General features: G+C 35.8%; 1 protein-coding gene across 10 annotated transcripts in view; it reads left to right on the forward strand.

The window, feature by feature from the left end:
- LOC143253873 (serine/threonine-protein kinase unc-51-like) overlaps positions 1–21,398 on the forward strand; it is a 72,014-nt gene that overhangs the window by 17,350 nt on the left and 33,266 nt on the right. For 6 of the 10 annotated variants that reach the window (XM_076508362.1, XM_076508372.1, XM_076508368.1 and 3 more), the window contains one exon: positions 18,130–18,162. The exons of the other annotated variants lie outside the window; for them this stretch is intronic. In XM_076508362.1, coding sequence (XP_076364477.1) covers positions 18,130–18,162 — 33 coding nt within the window. The remainder of the gene's footprint in view (positions 1–18,129; positions 18,163–21,398) is intronic. 10 annotated transcript variants of the gene reach the window in all.

Consider the following 21,398-nt stretch of genomic DNA (forward strand, 5'->3'; position numbering starts at 1 on the left):
TACAAATTAATTATACATAACTGAAAAGTTTGGGGCGACTAGGAACAGAATAAGAAAAACACCAGCAGCATTTTCTGGGTCGTGAAACCGGTCATTTGAAGTGTTTTCGTTGAACCAGTTCGAACCAACATCACGTGGAACAATGGTTCTCAAACTTTTCAGGCTTGCGTACCACTTTTGGATATTTTTTTTTAAAAAGTAGAACCCTAGAAGTAAATAAAAGTAAAACAACATAAAACATAGTAATAAACTAACATTTTAAACACTTAATATTAGTGGATGGGATGCATTTTTTGGTGTTTTTTTCACACAGTTGTAAAAAGTATTATGCGGTTTTTATGAAGTTGAAGGAAAGAAAACTAGTGAATCTGTGTAGGCGAATGGTGGGACTAGGAGTCAGTACAATGGTGTGTGTGTATATGTACACAGGAAATTCACATTGGACTTGTAGATTATACTTTTTTTTTTTTTTTCGCGTCCCACCGACGTGCTTCCCAATGGCACACTGCTATGCTTACGGATTTGCATCGCTAGAAACAGAGTTTCGATAGCCCTGCTGGGCAGAGCACAGTTAGGCCATTGTGAATCTTTGTGCTTAACTTGAACAAAGAAATAAACAAACCCACCAACTTAGCTCCACCTGCAACAACTTGAAAACTCATCCATGTGAAAAGTTTAACAGCTGAGTTAGTGGTCGATCTTGTTAGCGCCTACTTTGGAAATGTTACGTGTTAATTATTTAATTATTTTTATCCAAAATACGATTAGACGCAGAACACTTTTATAAAGGAAACGGGGAAGAGACTACAGGACATATGTTACTCATACTATAACCTTTTATATAGACTCGTATGTTGTGATAAACGATGTGTATAAATTGTTACTTAAAATAAGGCTTAAACTTAAACTTAAGGCCAGGTGGTTAAGGCACCGAACTCGTAATCTGAGGGTCACGGGTTCCAATCCCCGCCACACTAAACATGCTCGCTCTCTTAGCTGTGTAGGCGTTCTAATGTGACGGTCAATCCCACTATTCGTTGGTAAAAGAGTAGCCCAATAGTTGGAGGTAGGTTATGATGACTAGCTGCTTTCCCTCTAGTCTTACGCGACTGAATTAGGGACGGCTGCAGATAGCCCTCGTGTAGCTTTGTGCGAAATTCAAGACAAACCAAACTAGCGAGGCCTAAAATAGTCTGGTAGTAATATCGCTTGACTTGCAACCTGAATGTCGCGGGTTCGAATCCCTGTCGCTCAATATGCTTATCCTTTGAGCCGTATGACTCTAACGTTTTAGATATTACTACAAAACATTATTTAAATATACAAACAATACATACGACCAAAAATCGAGTGTGCTAACGTTTCGCTAGCCCTAATCAAATGACAACACAACACTGCTCATTGCGGCATATGAAGAACCATGAAAATAACTTCATATTTCGTACACAAACATACAGAAATAAAATACAAGTTTTTATATCACTTAATTATTTAAAAAAATGAATAATAACTAGTTACTGACGTCACTGTCACTATATCGTACATGATGAAAATATGCCGAAGTACTTCTATTCAGTTAATATATTGGATTGAGGAATAATTCGTGAGCGTTTTTTCAAGTTAAAAAAATATATTCATAAATGAAAACGCTTTCGCAAAATATTTCATGTCATTTGGTAGATAATTTTTTGCTCTAATAGATGGTGTTTGATTTTCATATGTCTTTAATTTTTGCTTTCATTTTCAGCTCATTAAATGGAATGTCAAGTGGACAAAATCGAGCATTTTCGACACCATCTGCTTTTCGCAGTTAATTTCTTGCAATTTCGTTTAAAACAATGCATACTATATACCTAGGTATTACATGAAATAAAGTATCATAATAAATGTTTTGGGTGTAATGTGTTCATGCATTGAAGTATTGTATAGTCTTGCATGTAATGCTTGAATGAAATTATTTAAAAACGCTCACGAATTATTCCTCAACCTAATATATTTTAAAATTACAGGCCCCCTAACGGTAAACTTTAAACATAATTATCATTTGACTAGTTTATAATTACGGTACTAATTAAGGTATTTATGTCTAATACTCTTGTCACGAATTAGTGAAATGAAAATGTCGTGATGTACGGAACTCTTTTTATCGTGCGGAGGACTGTACACACCAGGCGAAGAAAAGTACATTCCAATACAAAACGCTACACATGGTACGTGAATGGACATGGCCTTGAAAAGGGTTGTTGTAACTGGCTGTAGGACAACTGTCCTCGTAGGAAAATTGTCCTCTCCGGACAACTCCCCGCCGCAGCCGTATATTTTGATATAATACAACTGACTTAAATAAAAATAACACATGTAGGTACGTTATATAATTTTGAACTATCTAAAACGTTGAAGTATGCGTTATTTTATTAAATACAATTGTCCAGGGTTGGGGGAATTGCTCGATGATCAAAACTGTGCAGGAGAGGTTTTCGACAGTACCTGACTTTCACAGATCTTGACGAAAGGATATAAATTTTGATCTTTTTCGCACGTAAATGTTCATTTGATACAACACTCGCCTGGTGTGAGAGGTTAGGAAATATACTGAGAAAAAATAAAAATCGCAAAGTGACGGGAAACACGTGAGGCGTGATTAACGTAGATGGAGAATGAAACTGGTGTCTCGAAAAATTGTGTTTGTTGAAACATATCGTAGTGTTGCGCTTTTTTCTTTTTGTTACTATAGAAGGTCACTAAATCAGAATGTCTTTGAGTTGAACCCGAATGGCATGGCTAACGTTCGTAGGCCCCACTTCTCTATTTATACCTTGTACATATTTAATGATTAATATTTTGGTATGTTTGTATAAAGTACATAATTTACTAGTCATGTGTAATTAAATAATTTTTGTTTTTACATTCAGATGTTGGTATTAAATTGCTTATCACCGTTTTGAATCTATTTCATACATCCGGCATTCAAGTATGTCTTCATTTTCAGGACCGAATTATCATTAATTTCGGTCTCCCCGCTGGTACAACGGTAAGTCTACGAATTTACAACGCTAAAATCAGAGGTTCGATTCCCCTCAGTAGACTCTGCAGATAGCCTGGTCACACACAATCTTTTCGTCTTTAGGCTGATACATTTTCGTTCCTCCCACCCCATTTTTGCGGGTGTATTGGTAAATTCCGTAACGTCGTGATCGTCTTTTCTTTGTTTGCATACACTAAACGAGTAAATAAATCTGAATTACTCAAAATATTAAATTTTATTATTGAATTATTAAAATGCTGGCGACTTTTGACTGTGTTACTTAAGGCTCGAGCCGCAATAAACTGCTGGACACGCGACCATATTTTCTTCTGTGGGACGTTTTAACTTCGACAGTTATTCAGTTAGGCATACCCACATAGGAGGCTAGTGTTTATAGTTTGCTTCCCTCCTTCTGGTCACAACTTTAAAAATAGAGATGACTATGTCTAGACCTATGGATTTCTGCTCTGGACTAATTGTATAAAGGCCAATCCAAGAGTTGGCGGATGGTGCTATTAACTAGCTACCTTACCTTCACGAGGTATAAATTACCATTTAGTGTTACTTCACAAGTTTGTTCCTTGTGTTTTTTATTTCCTACATAGTACTGAAAATGCTGAGAATGCAGTATTTGTGGTTCACAGGTTTTGTCAAAATTCGATTTTATAATATTGTAGGACTCCTGGTGATTTCCTTGTATTAAATGTTCTTACTTTATTACTTAATCATAATACTATTTGTACGATATGTTTCAAAACTTCTATATTTTTAGATTTGTACTTTAAGATTTAATTTAATAATCTTTCCTCTCGGTCCTGAGACTCTCCGCATCCCCCTTGGGGAGTACTCCATAGTTTGCAGGCCACGAAGCTGTACTGCTGGCACTTGGGAACTAAATTCTATTATCGGTAAAAACAAAGTACATGTTTGTACAGGTTCCTAGCTCTACCATTCCTTTAGCTGCCTAAAATCTTGTCATTAACTTCGAGACTGCTGCACCAGGTTTTTGACAAATGGATAACATGAAACCTTCTAAGAGTCCCGAGTCTAAACAGAAACAGTATCACCCATATAGTGGTAATGAAATAGGCTCAGTGAAATATATTTATTCACTTGGAGAAAAAAGAGAATTTAAAACAAAGTTAATTTCAACCTTTTGATGTTTTATTATTATAGCGTTTTGTATTTATGTATGCGCAAAAAGAAGCGGTTTTGCGCACGTTTTATAAGTTGAAAATGTATTTTTTTGAAAACGGGAGGTTTAAAGAAGGGTTAATAACGAGATAATCTGTTCCTGAGCATTGTTGAAACGAACAGATAATTGACGAAAACGAAGGATTTACTTCACAAAATTAGTTTCCATATTGTTCCCTAAAAAAGAAGATTGAAACTGTGAGATTTTTTTGCTCGCGACTTGTTATCACACACAAGCACTTTGGGGACGCTGTTCGTTCAAACAAGAGCAGCTCGTGATTGGCGGTTGAGTAGCTGTCATCTCCGCATATTCTTTCAGTTTAATATTAGGGCCAACGTTGCTCAAAGATCTTTCTTGTAATTTTTACGCGGAATTCTGAAACAACCAAAGTTCCGTCAGTATTGCAACGGTTAATCAATAATTTTACAGGACATCAATGGGACATTTTTTAGGAGGGGTGGAGTGTGTTTGGGGGGAGGGCTAATACTTGATATTTTTTTGTTTAGTTGCATATTCTATTTACTTCCTCGTAAGCATATCTTATTGAGGCTCACATTTTTTGTTAGGAACTATGATTATATGTTACAGTTTGGCCTATTTGTAGTCGAGACCAGATGATACTATTAAAAAGTTGTAAGTTTAATTGTTGTGGATTTGGCTCACAGCTACTCGAGGGTTGTACATGCTAGTTGACCCATTTCAGAAGTGATAGACTGCAGGGAAGGCAGCTAGTCAGCAACACCTGCCGCTACCTTTTGGGCTATTCTTTTACCAACGAATAAATTCACAGTTACATTATAACGCTCTCGTAGCTGGAAGGGCGAACGTTTTCGATGACGGAGACTCGAACCCTTGACCCACAGATTACGAGTCATTAAGCTAGATCAGAGTTGTAAAGAGACGAAAAACGTAATTTTTAGTACACGTTTTTTTCTGGAAGAACTATTTGCAGCGTCTCGAAAACAACAGTACAACCTTAAACAGTCCTAACAGTAACGTTACTAAGGTTTTTATTAAGCGGCAACAAGTAGATTTGGAAGACATAAAAAGGAATCGTATTAGTGAATAAAAATAAATAGATGTTCATTTTTGCCATTATGAAGTGTGTATTTGTTTTCATTATCCAAAATGTTTCGGGCAGTCGGATGCTGTTTGAAACTACAGTTAAATCAACCCCCTAGGTATCATCTAATTGGAGATATTTCTTTCTATTCAACTTACACAGTACCACTAGCTCACCCGTCCAAAAGAAACAAACAAAAAATTTTCCTCTTGGAGGAGGTCATCACAGTGTAGGAAGAATTTTAACAATTTTAAAAGACTGAAATCGTTGAGAATGTAGAGCTAGTTCTCCAGTGGAGGCCTTCCTTCCCGTGAACATACCCCTAAGCACTATCTTGTAAGACTTATAGGTTTGTTATTTCACAGTTCTTAGAAATGTTACGGTTGACTTTGGGATGTTCAAAGATGCGTTATAAGATGTAGTCTTGCACGAAGGTCATCACAAGTTTGATATTTAACATCTTCAGCGCCCTCTTATAGAATAAAGATTAACAGAAAGGTATGATAATGCTATTTACTTTTCCGATCCCCCCCCTTCCCACACACACACATACACCGTAATTGTACATGGTCGAAGCCGATGTTGTATGTCTGGTCTGATTTCTGTTTGTATGTGTCATTAGTTCCATCTACAGAAATGTTTCTATTATCGTATAGAGTTGTGCAAAAGTTTATTTTTTCAATCAGTTTTCACACTTTTCTTTAGAATCATCATTTGTTTTGAGGTTCAGTTTCATGTAGATACAAATATATTTTATGGATGGTGTAATACTGTCTAATTACTATATAAGCAGCCTTATTGCATTTTCCAATTTCTGGGTATAAACAGAGGTTGTTACCTAGTCGTTTCAAGTCTGCTATAAAGTGCACATGGTGTTGCAATGATCGGTGATTACGAGTTAACTCCATAGAAAAAAAACATAACAAACAGTCAATTTCTTTGAACAAAGAGGGATTTTCGATAAGGAAAATTGCTAGAAAAAATTAAACGTAATTTCTGTCATGAGCCACTGACTGCAGGTACGTATAGACAATGACTGTGTGGAGTGATAGGGAAAAAAGGTGGAAGAAAGCTGTTATATTATTTCAGAATCATGTACTGGCCTCAAAAGAGTGTGTTAGGAAACTTCAAGGGCTACTGTAACCGTGCTCACTGTCTGGTTTCCCAGCAAGATGGTCAAGAAATCTATCATTACCAACGATATGATGAAGATGAGGCTCACCTGGACAAAAGAACATATCTACTGGACTGATGTGAAGTGATCTTCGTAGACGAATCAAAATTCAACCTGCATAGGACTAATGGGAGAACTTTGTAAGATGTATAGAAGAGTTTCATCGCGTGCAACATATCACAAAGTCATGTGATATGGGGATGCATTTCAGCCAGAATGTGGAACGTCTGCATTTTGTAAAATGCACTGTCAGTATATCGAAATCCTCGAATCCTGGTTAATGCCAATAATTTCAAATTAAACCAGTATAGCTAACCAGTGCATATTTCAGGATGACTCTTCTCCATGCCACGGGATTAAAAAAAAAAAAAAAAGTTTGTAATAATCAAGTACTCTTATGTTGTACACGGGAAATAAAGAGGAAAATTCACTCTACGTCTATTGAAGAGCTATCTTATGTTTCATTTCACAGATGTAGGTGAACTGTTTACGCTAGCTAGGCAGCAGCCCAGATCTCAACTATGTTGAAAACTATTGGAATGTAATGGGTAACAAAGTACAAAAGAAGAAACTGAAATGCACCTTGGAACGACTGGAGCCCTAATTCGCGTGGGGTATCATGAACTCGCCCTCTTGCTACTTTAAGCTCCTCGTGCACTCTGTCACCGCGATGTCAAGCAGTTAACAAGGCCAGAGGAGGTCCAACCAAATATAAAACAGATTCTGTGGTCACTTTTTTGTTGTTATATACTGTAATGGTGTTATCTTTAAATCTAGATTATTGTATATTTATTTTTACTCAAAGAACATTTTTTAGTTGCCAAGCATTTGTTGGTTATCTGCTGTGATACACTTGTCAGTTTATTTGTTGATGCATATGTGTATTTAAATGACTGTACTGCAAGTCAGCTTACACCACAGCTGTTATACACTAGTTATTTTACTCCGCAATGCATAATCTCGTAAAAGGTTAGAGGAATAAAAAAAAAACCCTGAAAAAAAAGATAAATGGATGATGCAATAATTATTTTAACCAATGTATGTTGCGTAACCATTTAATAATTAGAATTTCCCGAATCATTAAATCAAGCGTCATTAAACATGTTCGCCCTTTCAGCCGTGAGGGCGTTTATAATGTTATGGTAAATCCCACTATTCGTTGGTAAAAGAGTAGCCCAAGAGCTGGCGGTGGGTGGTGATGACTAGCTGCCTTCCTTCTAGTCTTACACTGCTAAATTAGGGACGGCTAGCGCAGATAGCCTTTGTGTAGCTTTCCGAGAAATTCAAAACAAAATGCAGTACGTATATTTATGGTTCACAAGACGAAGATTCAAATGAGTAATTTTACTGCCCCCTACATTATGTGAATTAATGTTTTATGTTTCAGAAACGCGCTATGTGTTAACTCATTTTACTTTGTGTGTATTTAAGAACGTGGAGACTGTTTAAAAAACAACGTAATGACATTATTTATAAAATATCCAGGTTCACAGATGCGCTTGTTTGGAGCAGTTTCATAATCTCTCTCTCTCTCTCTCTCTATGTGTATCTGTTTCTGTTGTAGCTCAGATGGTGTTTAAATGAGCACGAGGACTGTAGTTCGGAGAAACTAATGAACATAACTGAATGTTATTACTTGATGAATGTAACCATCCACGAGGCTAATTACTGGCAACTTGAAGGCATTTTGAATGTCATATTGATTTTATTTTAATAGTTGAAATGAGTTTAGGAGCATATGTAGTCAGTGTACGTCCTCAATTTGTACGTCTGTACAGATGGAAATGACATACTATGTTGCGTTTTTGTATACGGTCCTTTAAGGAAACCAATGGCTTTTTGGTATAGCAACTGCAAGTTATTCAAGTGAAAGTAGAATATTTATTACAATTTTGTTTCCAGACATCATAAAACTATAAATATTAAAAGGTCACCGAAAAAGTCAGTCATAAAATTTAGTTTTAGGTCATAAATTGTTTTTGTTGCTTTTGTATACTGGTATTTGGTTGTGCATTTGAAATAACGACAAATATTAAATAATAGAATAAAATCGTTGATTATTTATTATAAAAATTATTTAAGGGTTTGTGATACAAATATTATTTTTTAAATTTTATTTCTATGAAGTGTTTTTGTTTTGTTTTTATTAATTTCTCGCAAAGCTACTCGATGGCTATCTGCGTTAGTCGTCCATAATTGTAGTTCCAATAAGTAATATCTACAGTATCTACAACCTTGTTTCCTAACTTTTTTCTTACGATTTTTTGTTTGCAGGGTTTTTAAATTATTAGCTTTCATTTGCCTTGTTTTCTGGCTTTTTATATGTTCAACAAAAAGTAAAGAATTCCCTGACACAGTAGCTAATTTTACCTTGTAGTGATAATAAACACAGCTAACAGCAAACTTGTATAGTTCACGATGATTTAACTGCAGTAAAATGTTAAGCTGCAACTGGAGGTTTGAGAGTATAGTGAGCGTTTATCGTTTCTGTGTAACTAAATTACTTTTATTATAAGTAATACATAGCAATTGGTAAATATACGACAAGACTAAAACACAAACACTAACTGCTTATAAAATTTTACTAGTAGAAAAGCAGCTATTTCAAATAAGACGTATACGTCTAAAACATCTCTTAAGTAACCTTCGTGTATTTTAAAGTAATTATACGTATGTGTAATAAAAATTATGTATATTGATATATTGTTACTCCTTCACTTCATATATAATGGCCCGGCATGGCCTAGCGGGTAAGGCGTGCGACTCGTAATCCGAGGGTCGCGGGTTCGCGCCCGCGTCGCGCTAAACGTGCTCGCCCTCCCAGCCGTGGGGGTGTATAATGTGACGGTCAATCCCACTATTCGTTGGTAAAAGAGTAGCCCAAGAGTTGGCGGTGGGTGGTGATGACTAGCTGCCTTCCCTCTAGTCTTACACTGCTAAATTAGGGACGGCTAGCACAGATAGCCCTTGAGTAGCTTTGTGCGAAATTCCAAAACAAACAAACAAACATATATAATATATGGATTGGCTCCCTAAAGACACCAATTGTACAGTGGACAAAGCATTGAATATCTACATGTTACAGTGATTTAGCATTTATCTGTTATTGGCTGGTAATTTTTGTTTCACCCTGTACTCAAGCTTTTTAAAGGAACACCAGATATATGTATGCACGCTAATTTCAAAGGATAACACTATGTTACACAAATTTTGTTCCTGGATAGTATGTGTTATTTTTTAATAACAGTCTGTTGAGAGAAGCGTCGTCTGTCATGTCGCGTATGCTCATGGTGTTAAACATATTCTCGCCCACTTTTAATGATCCCTGTACAATAACCAACTGTACATGTTGATATATTAGACTGTTGTGTGTTTGTCTTATAGCAAAGCCCCATTTGGCTATCTGCTGAGCCCAGTGAGGGGAATCGAACCCCTGATTTTAGCTTCGTAGATCCGTAAACTTACCGCTGTGCCAGCGGGGAACTTAACTATTGTGCTAATTCAACTGCAAGTTTTATGTTCAGACAGGCTTTTCCTTTATTTCATTCAGGTGGGGAGAGTTAGTTTAACATACCCTGCAATTCCTCTAGTTATTGTGGCTACTGTTTTTACCTATACCGTTATCAGCGTACCCGTAAATGCCACATTTTCACTTTTGGACACTCTCTTGTCTGACCCCATTTTTAAAGTATCGTTTGATCAGAATCGCATACATTTTGGCTAACGTGTTTCCTCACGCGCAGAAAATGTATTATACGTGCTTTTTTTATTATTATTTACGTTTGAAGGAAGTGTACTTTATGTAGACTAGATAACCCGTGCTTATGCAATTGTTCATACAGTTTGTAGTGGTGATGGTATATTGTTTAGAATGTCACATTTATCGGTTTGAATCAAGGTTTCTAGTACTAACATTAGAAATATGTTAAGAAAGCTATGTGTGAGTGAGAATTAGCGTGGATCCAAATTATTCATATCACACGTGAATTAATGACTGCACGTAACAACTCTAGTGGGTTAGTTGCGCTACGTAAACAGCCCACTAAAATATCTCTCGGAAGTAGTCGTACAGATCAGCTTAATGCTAACTGAAGAGAGTATGATTTTCGCTTACAAATGTCAACATGGTTACCCCCACCAGCTGTACGGCGATTTGTAGCATGCCAAAGTGGGACACCGGTTTCTGTAACAATGAAATCGGACCTTTTCTTGATGACGAGAAACCCACTTGAAATAAAAATGTATCTCAGAACGGCTGGTACGGGTGTTAATACTTTTATCAATAAGGAGAGAACAATTTTTCGACCTTTCTAGGTTATCTTCAGATTAAGAAAGAGTCTGCAAGTAACTGTTGCCGGACGCGTCTTAGGTACGAGAGTATAAACAGGTACGGCATTGTAGGGGGCGTTACAATTAGATGTTAAGTTATTAATTAGTATAGGTATAAATATTAGTATAGGTACAAATGTATTCCTTTATATTGGTTTAATTTTGGTTTTAGTTGCTGTATAAGTAGGTTTTTTTTTTATTTTGCATTTCTTTATATTTGTTTCCCTACTTAGTATCTGAATGTTTTCTATGTGTTTATTTGATTTGCAGTGTTCAAAAACGTGTGGTTTTTTTTTGTTTGTTCTTTGAATCTAGTTTCCATTTTTCTGCTTGTTTCTCCAATATAGAAGTCGTCGCAAGTTGTTGCATTGTATTTTATAAATGATGTTGGTGTTGTGTTTGTCAGTGTAGTTTTTACATAGTATGGACTTTAGTTTTGCACCTGGTTTTCAAATAAATTTGGTGTTTAATGAAATGTTGTGTTTTGTTAAGTTTTTTTTTTTCCAAATGTTTTTTATTTTTTCACTGATGTCGTGAGCATATGGTATGCAGCAATATACGGTTTTGTAGCTTATTGTATCTTGAGACTTGTTTGTTTTTTGTTTGTCTAGGTTTGTGTGTATAATTTTTTCACGGTTGTTTGAGGAAATTTGTTGATATTGGTTAAGTGTTGTTTTATTTTGGTGATTTCATCGTTAATTTTATCGGGTGAGCAAAGTTTTGTGGCTTTGTTTATTTGGTTTCTTAATATGTCGAGTTTTTGTTTCATGTGCTGAGTTCCAGGGAATATATAATCCAGTATAGGTGATTTTTCGGTGGATTTCTGTTTTGCATTGTGTATCAGTTCTAGTGATCTTGAGGTTAAGAAATGCTATTTGGTTAGTTTTCCTGTTCACAGGTGAACTTGATGTTGGGGTGTATCGAGTTAACATGATTGAAATAACTAAATATCTGTTCTGTAGATGGGAATCCAGCAAATGTATCATCAACGTACTTGTACCAGTATAGTGGTGGATGTAAGGTTGAATTGATCACTTGAGATTCAGTCTGTGTCATATGGATAAACTACGGACTGCATAAAGTGCATTAGTTGTTAATAAACGTTTTAGTTGAGGGATAACCATAATCTTCAGCGTTGATAGTGCTGGAAAAAAAAATAACTTTTAATGAGCAAGATGTCTCATCAACAAGTCGTAAGGTTTACAACGCTAAAATTGTGTAGCTTTGTGCTGAATAAAAATAAACAAACAAATATGTGATATTTTGTACATTAGTTTGGATATGTGTTCTAAACAAGTACGTATGGATTTAATAATGACGCTTGCATGTATTTGAACCTGGTTAAAGGTCACTTTATCTGTGACACTTACTGAAAGAGCTGTTTTGTAGGCCTTCGGATAAAAATATATCCAGGAATTGTTCTTGTTATTTCAATATATTTATTTTCCCTATTTGTCAGATTTTCACTGTAACCACAAAAGCGAACTGATGGTATATGATGCACTTTGAAGTCCAGGTGTTTAATATATATGCTGGTATGATTATCTAGGTGTTTAACATACAGAGCTGTTTGTGAGAAACAACCGATTAAGATACTAATTCGCCCATGTTTCGTGGGAGTTTTGCACGTACATATACGTGCGTTTGTTATCAAGTGTGCAAAACGAAATCGCAAAATTGAAACGCCCGTCGCCAACTGGTGAGAATTTGGCACTCCAGACTCTAATTCCGGGTCCCTCCGGTGGGACAGCGGTAAGTTTTCGGACGTACAACGTTAAAATCCGGGATTCAGTTTCCAGTAGTGGACTTTGATATAAGACAAATTAATTCTGAACAACTGTGGTGGGCATTGGATTTCTTATTATGTTGTCATGGTCATGCTAAGTTATGGTTTGTTGTGTTACGTGCACTTTGCGCTACTGTTTTGTTGTTTTGGGGGATGGGAAGAATCTGTTATCCACTAATTTTACTTAAAGACCTTAGGTTTAAATAAGTGATCAAATAATCTTTCGTAAATTAAAACACTACAGACGTAATGCTTTTCGCGTGTAGTTGTGAATGGAGCATGCGCATCAGTATTTTTGTTGTTGTTCTGGACGATTTCAGATTATGGTTGTTGAGTGTTACTAAACTTCTGATTGCTTAGATAATTAATCTGGTTATTAACAGCGACAAAAAAGTGTCACAAGATCATAACGAAAAATCGTTCTTGCTTGGAAACAAAACTTTTCATATACAAAATTTGCTATGATTATGTAGTGTAAAAATGATGGTTACAATAGGGACACACTAAAGACTGTCGGTATAACATAGGAACACACAAGATTTGTTGTTTTACATTAATCAATGTTGCTGTCTACATTAAAATTGGAGTCACGTGACACTCAGTTGTAGTTTTTGTAAAATTAAAAGAACGTATAACTGAGAACATAAGATCGAGTTTGTTAGTGTTGGCTTTTCCAAACTCTGTTTTACTGTGTTGTAGTGTTTCAAATTCGATGTTTTTTGAAATACTTTTTGTTTTCAAAGATTCAAATGACTGAAGAATAATTTTCTTTGTGGTTAAATCACATCTGTTTCTGTGCGAACACATTCTCCCCCTTTAGAAGGACAAGTACACTAGTAACTATTACATAGCATCGTAAAGTCGTCTTTTATGCTAGCCTCGCTGTCTCGCGGCATGCACACACCACGTGGTAACGTCCTACGTAATGATAGATATGAGCCGAGATCGGTCATTGTGCCCGAGGCTATAAACAGTCACCGTTGCAAGTTCATGTTTCCGTGCTCTTCTCCTGAAAGATATAAACAAACCAGGTCACTTTATCAACCTCTGTGTGTGCTTTACGTTGGAAACCTAATAGTTGTACTTTTATAACAATCTTTGTAGAGTTTCTAACTACTCGTATGACACTATCGTAATTATGATAACGAAATACTGTTTATACACAGCTGGGTCTGTTTCCCCAGCAATATCCTGAAAAACAAATTGTTGTCTACCTTTTGTTTGTTTTGTGCTTAGATGTTGTTGAAATATGTGGTTTTGAACCACGTACTTGTATAGTTCAAATGAACAGAACTGATCTGAGTAATGTAATCACAATATTTTCCAGTTGTTTCACTTGGCGCCGCAAGACGAAGGAAGTTGTTTGCGTCGGTAGCTGTCATCACTGAGTTGCACAAACATTTTTACGTATTTCTATCATTGTTTGGTAATAAAATTCTTGCGTCTCCCACGCCCCCTGCTTAGTACAGCGGTAAGGCTACGGATTTACAATGCTAAAATCAGAGGTTCGATTCCCCTCGGTGGGCTCAGCAGATAACCTGATGTGGCTTTGCTATAATAAAAACACACATACGCGTCTCCCACGAGTAGGATTCGAATCTGTGTTACATCAAATTCGATACTGGTTAAGCTAAAAAATTATCTAGTACAGTGGCTCCTTTTATTTATTATTATTATAAGGCTTAGCAACGATTTGTAAATATCGATAATCAGTTGCAATTCAGTAAATAGCTTTAGTACAAAGTAAATCGGGTATCATAATAAATATTTTGTTTTGAAAGTATGTTTACGACCCCTTTTACACACACTTCAGTTTCAGGACGCTACCTATAAACGCGGCTGTAGTCTATTACTTTAAATAGGGACATGTACAGAAATTTGTTATTTCGCGTAGTATTGTGGGTATTCAAATAAACAAACAAAACAAATTGCGGGGTACGTACAATGATACTAACGCTGAGAAGGACCGTAAGGGGAGGTTTGTAGTGCGTCGTATTTAACTTGCTTGTAAAGACTGCTTTTATAGTTTTAAAGAAATGCGTTATCAGTTTTTATGCTTACACAGATAATTTACAGTAGTTTAATGCAATTGCTTCTCGTGTACAAACGGATTCCAACCAGCTACAGGCATGCATTTCTTTGTGATAAAGATATAAAACTGCCTTAGGCCTAAATAAGTGATCAAATAATCTTTCGTAAATTAAAACACTACAGACGTAATGCTTTTCGCGTGTAGTTGTGAATGGAGCATGCGCATCAGTATTTTTTGTTGTTGTTCTGGACGATTTCGGATTATGGTTGTTGTGTGTTACTAAACTTCTGATTGCTTAGATAATTAACCTGGTTATTAACAGCGACAAAAAAGTGTCACAAGATCATAACGAAAAATCGTTCTTGCTTGGAAACAAAACTTTTCATATACAAAATTTGCTATGATTATGTAGTGTAAACATGATGGTTACAATATTGCCTTTTTACGGTTCAAAATCAGAATGACTGTCATTAAGTATTCAGTAATTAATGTTTTCAACGTACTCTAAAAGGACAGGTAGGAGTCTCCCTATGTTAAGACTGTGGTTATCTCTGCTGATCAGAGGGAGAGCAGTATATCAATTAGCGGCTACTTTTAACCTTACCAACAGGGTTGACTGTTACAGTTATCGCGGATCGAACCTTGGGCTCTCGGACATCTTTAGAATCTGCTAATATTTGGAAACAGTTTTCTTTAGAGTGATTGTCTTGTGAAACACGATACACGTCTTCATCAGCTGGAGAAAAAAAAAGATAAACTTACGGTGGTACACTTGTTTTGTGTCATCCTTTATGTAAGAGAGACAGAAACGCAACTTTAATGAGTCTTCGTGTATAGATTTTAGTCGTTTAGGATATATTAAAATAATCTAGACAACAGTATGTATTCAATGTAAGACACACATGTTACTATATTTTATAAATATACTAAAACAATAGCAACACTGCTTATAAAGATGGAGGGGATGATAGGAGAAAACAACAATTAACTGAAAGTTATCGAACTAGTTTCACTTTTAATTATTTGATATTAGAAAGGTTCTAACTTCTCTCATTTCTATCTACAGAGGTATACGTACAAAAATTTATGTAAATAACAAAATATTTGAAAATTCATAAAATTTGTTTGATTTCATAGTAAATAAAGGGCCTCACAAAATTGATGTTTTTTCGCTCCTTTTAATATATCTCGACGAAATAGGTGGAATATTGTGTTTACAACCTGTTAATTAAGTGGTACAGTATGTGCTATGTGGACTGATTCGTGGTGGTCAGACACATGGGGCCCACCCGGTATGGCCAGGTGGTGAAAGCACTCGACTCGTAATCCGAGGGTTGCGGTTTCGAATTTTCGTCGCATTAAACATGTTCGCCCTTCCAGCCGTGAGGGCGATATAATGCTACAGTCAATCCCATTATTCGTTGGTGAAAGAGTAGCCCAAGAGTTGGCAGTGGTTGGTGATGACTAGCTGCTTCCTATCTAGTGTTAGACTGCTAAATTAGGGACGGCCAGCGCAGATAGCCCTCATGTAGCTTAGCACGAAATTCGGAACAAACAAACAAACAAGAGACGCATAGGGTTGAGACACAGTCATCCCTAATTTTAAAATTCTAATCGTGAGGACAACTACCTACCCAGCTACTATAACTACATAGTGGAGTTGGTTGTAACGCCTCTGCAGCTGAAAGTTTTGCGCGTGTTCAGCAGCATATCAAGGTTCGAACGTCGAACTTTTCGATACGCATGCAAAGCACAAATTGGATGTGCTCTGCCTGTAGGGAAGGTGTAATAAGATAAAAGTTTGTGGGCTTCAAGAGAATGCAATGCGTATTTATATAACCAAATATTAACGGCGAATTATAAATTTAATTTGATATCACGGCAGACATAATTTTGCGCATAATCAGTCTATTAATTTCAGTGTAATCTATTATCATAATACCCACTTTTGTCTGTTCTAAAAATGAGTGCTTTCCTTGCTGTATAAATGCATATGCTCGCGGACTTTTATATCAATATATAAATATACTTTACTAGGCATTTTGTACAAAATATATTAAAGGCCTATCAAAGTTTTTAAAAAAGTCGAACGTTAGGTCATAGAATAACATTATAAATGCATTTATTGGTATTGTTAAGTACAGTAATATTTGGTTATAACTAAAACTAAAAACATACAAAAGTTAGTGTTAATTTATATATTTACCCAGTATAGGCCTTACTTAATTGAGACTTAACTGAAGTTAGGCCTAAGACAAGTGGTTTGGTATAATTCGGAGTCTGCGAGTAGAATTCTTTTGTATTATTCTATAAACTTTGTATTTGAAGAAGTACTGTTGCAATACATACTAATTTGACTGCAATTTTTTTGCAGGGCTCTATTAGTATATAAATGTATATGTATGTGCACTTTGAAAGTCGTTAAAGGAAAACATAATAGCGGGTGTTACATAATAAGACTCGCTAAAGAAAGCCATGTTATAGTACATCCGACTTTCTTATAAATCCAGCGTAGTTACGTTATTTTTACAAACGCGTGCGTGTCCGATCCTTTGAAACCAAAAATACTTCAATTTTATTTTTTTGAAACAACCGTTCACTGATGCTGATGTTTAGTTAACTTGAACTATAGTTGTAAAAGTCGTTGCAACACAGTATGTAACGAGGATGTGAGAGGGTTTCATTTTAGGGTAAGCTATCACTGATTGCGCTAATGCTTGTTTCGTTTTTAAATAATGCATTAGTATCACAAGGGGAACATGCATTTCTAAGGGTCGATATTTCGAAAGAAGTTTCCTTCATTAGTATTAGATTTTAAGTTTTTCACTTATTGTTGTTATATTTTTTAATCCTGTTGTAATAATAATAGTAATATGACAATTGTTTTGCATAATATTCCAAAACTTAAAGCTTTAAGTTACGAATAATATTTTAGGTCTATGTAGTGAAATGTTACAAATATACCTCAATATGTGATTGGCTTATGTCCTTTGTATTAATAACAACATAATACACATACTACTGTTTATGTAATACATTTTTAATGAACATTAGGCCTACACAAGTAACTGCTTTTATGTTCAGTATTCAAAACACTGGCGTTTCGGAAGTGTGACCCTTCAGAATGTTGGACTGTAACCGCTACAAGATGGTTGTGATATTTTCAGAACTTGGTTTATTTTTATGCATGTTTTGGAGACTGGAGTTAATTTTATATTGTTTTTTGTACCTTTGTGTAAAAAAAATCAATAAGTTTATCACAATATCATTCACTGTCATTTTAGATCTTGTTTTAATGTGTTTTTAAAACTTTTTTTGGTGGGAAGGGCGTTTCAAAATAGTGATAGTGTTTTGGAGGTATTATATTTAAAATGTATAATTTACAATTGGTAAGTAATGCCAGAAAGTTGTTAATTACGTTATTTTGAAAACTTATGTATGTATTTATCTGTGTGTGTGTGTTTCGTAACCATGATGTAAAAAAAACAACTACTACTGAGGAATTACTCTTTTTTTATATTTCAGGAAACTTCTCATCACGTTTACTTAGTCATGGAGGTAGGTTGAATCTTTTTAATTGGTTCCATGCAATACAATTTATTAAACTGATTTTGAATCCAAAGAAAATCGAAAACTGGTCGTTTCGTAACGACTTGCTATTTTGCTGTAATGATAACTGGTGGCGAAAGTGAGAAGTAAAAAACAACAACAAATGTTTATGTAATCTAATCAATTTCATAAACGTAGAACACGTTGTTTTTGTCACTTCGTGCGATCGGAATATTAAGCAACTAACAGTTATGGGTAATCAACAAGGTTAAACGTTTGTGGGGAGGGCTGGTTGCTCGGACAAATAGAGATGTTGTCCGCGTGAACTGCGGGAGATTATTTCAAAGGTAAAGATGTTTTACAACATCGGGAAACATCTATACCAATGTTTCTCGACCAGTGATTGGTCCATGGGATTTCATAAAATCTGATATTTTGAATATACATACGTGCAAATCGTAATGGTTTTTGTTGTACTTGCATTTTAATGGTCAACTGCTATTTAAAACTGCAGTAGAATAATCCTCAGAATAGAAAAGGTTGAAAAACACCGATCTCTGTAATAAGAATGATTATAAGAGTGTTTCGTTGACTGTTTCCTATTTTTACGAGTTCGACAACCGTTTCAATTTCACCTGTTGCCAATGTGCTAACGAATGTCTTACAGATACGCCGTTCTCATGAAATCATCGAAATAAATACCGCTCGTGGCCTGGGCACCTGTGCAAGAATATATAATCATTGTTTTACCGTCAACTGTTAGGTTAAATAGCTTGTATCACAAGTGGTAGGTTGGATCAAAACATTATCTGTATAATATGTTGGTGCCACAATGGCCCACAAACGGCGTAAAAACGTTATAACAGTATGAAATATAACTGAAACAGTATGTCCGTTCTGCTAGGCCCGACATGGCTAGGTGGTTAAGGCACTCGACACGTAATCCTAGGATCACGGGCTCGAATCCCCCATCACACCAAACACGCTCGCCCTTTCAGCCGTGTGGACGTTATAAAGTCACGATCAATCCCACTATTCCTTGGTAAGAGTAGCCCAAGAGTTGGCGGTGGGTGGTGATGACTAGTTGCCTTCCTTCTAGTTTTACACTGCTAAATTAGGGACAGTCAACGCAGATAGCCTTTGAGTAGCTTTGGGCGAAATTCATAACAAACCAAAAGCCAAACTGTTCTGCTAATCACCCAAAAACTGGTTAAGGATAGAACACAGAAAATACCGGGTAAAACAGTGCTAGCCGATTTATATCGACGTGGATTATTGTTATGGTGGTTAATTTTATTTATGGTACTGATATCCTCGCAAGAGACAATTCAACTGGAGATTTATCTCTTGTCATTGGTTAGTCTAACACTATTGTCTGTACTAACTCATGCGGAATTAGGGGTTTCTGCTTATAATATACAAACTAGATGTACTTGCGCAGCGTCCTGTTAAAAGGTTTTCTTTCAGGAGCAAATAAAACCAAAACTAAGGGTAACAAATATTTCTATATCTTGAGTGTGAAGTTAATATCTTATGATGTGTCGTATCCTATTGAGTCCGTAGTTCTTCTCGTGATTCATGGGATGCGCACGTTTTACAATCGTCACGACAGAACAAGTTACAACTTTGAGCGTTTCTTAGGTGATGTAACTTTAGTGTCTACTGACTGACTGACGACACCACTGTATAATGATACGGGTTGTTAAAACAGTTGTCTTATGGCCCCCTTTCGGTGGAAGTTATACACTTAATGTTTGTTGACAACAATGGAGGAAGAGGTATAGAAATAACCTAATCGAATGAAGGGGCAATAAAATAATAGTTATAAAACATTTATTTAAGTATTTAATCACCTTCAGTGCAGTTTGTTTTAGGCTCTTGAGTGGGTTCGTGCGATATATAGTAGTGCCTCTCCTTGCTGATTCTGCACTATCAAGTACAGCTATAATTACATGGAGGTTTCGCAACCAAGTTTATTTATAATCTTTACTATATATCAGTAATACTTAAGGTTAGTAACTACACTGATCGATTGACGATGAAAAAAGCATCTGCTCACTTCTCAAGTTCATGGTTGTTATGCACTAGAAGAGAAACTTCGTTGAGAAGAGGGCACGGCACGTTTTGGTGTCTGTCGAGATCTTGCGAAAATTTAGTACTGTGTTTCTAGATTGGACAGAATGATGCTGTACACTGCCTTCAAATGTGGCACAATACTAGAACATTCGTTCGGACCTGGCAAAATAAAACTGTAGGGTACATTTGGTATAGACATAGTAAAATAAAATTATAGGCTATATGTGGTATAGAGCTGGCAAAATTAAAGATTGTAATTTTTCTGAATTCGCTAAAATTAAATGTTTGTTCGAAAATTGGCAAAATATCATTATATTTTGGTTTCTTAAAATACCATTACCCTTCATCTCTAGAACTGGTAAAATATGGCACACTTGTAGTTACTGTTTATTACTGACAAAATAATAGCACCAGAAGTACCGATACCAGCGTACTGGGCGTAAGTACTCATAGGTCAGATAAGACGCCAGTGCCTGTACTTCTAGCTTAAATTAGACACAAGCACCAATACGCAAAATTAGATCAAATACAAGTACCAGTACTAGTGGATTTTATTCGACAAAAATTGCATTATCTGTGGTTTAGATGAGATAGCACTTAGTACCAGTAATTGAAGAAAGATTCTTGCAGAAAGGGTGGTGCGAATTATACGGGGAGGGTCCAGGCAGTCATGAAAGACACATAACATATAATTTTGTGAAGCTATAAATAATACCAAAGGAAGTCATTAAACCAGTTTTATTGATTGAGTTACATTGAACACCACTTAACAGGAAAGATCCATAAAATTCGTTGTCTGTATTTCTTATTATAATCAAACGTTGTGACGAACGGTTTAATATTTGTGGCTATTTTTCACTATATTCTTCTGTGTAATAGCAAGTCTAATAACTTCCAGAATTAAAATCCTTGTTCTATCCCTGCAGTGGTTTTTGTTCTAAATGAACAAATATTTGACTTTTTTTTTATTGTTATAAGTATGATTTGGTGTAAACGTTTAGGTGAATCGCTATTTAATTTACTACATGAAGAAAATCTCACAAGTGAAGCTTGAATTCCTTATTCTTAAATTATACACCAACATGTAATATGTTGTGTAAAAGTAAATGAAGATTCCCAGCAACGCTGTTTGAACGCTAGGTTACAAAGTTACCCATCATTCGCGACTA

Source organism: Tachypleus tridentatus, chromosome 6 (genome assembly GCF_004210375.1).
Source record: "Tachypleus tridentatus isolate NWPU-2018 chromosome 6, ASM421037v1, whole genome shotgun sequence".
Taxonomy (NCBI): Eukaryota; Metazoa; Arthropoda; class Merostomata; order Xiphosura; family Limulidae; genus Tachypleus; species Tachypleus tridentatus.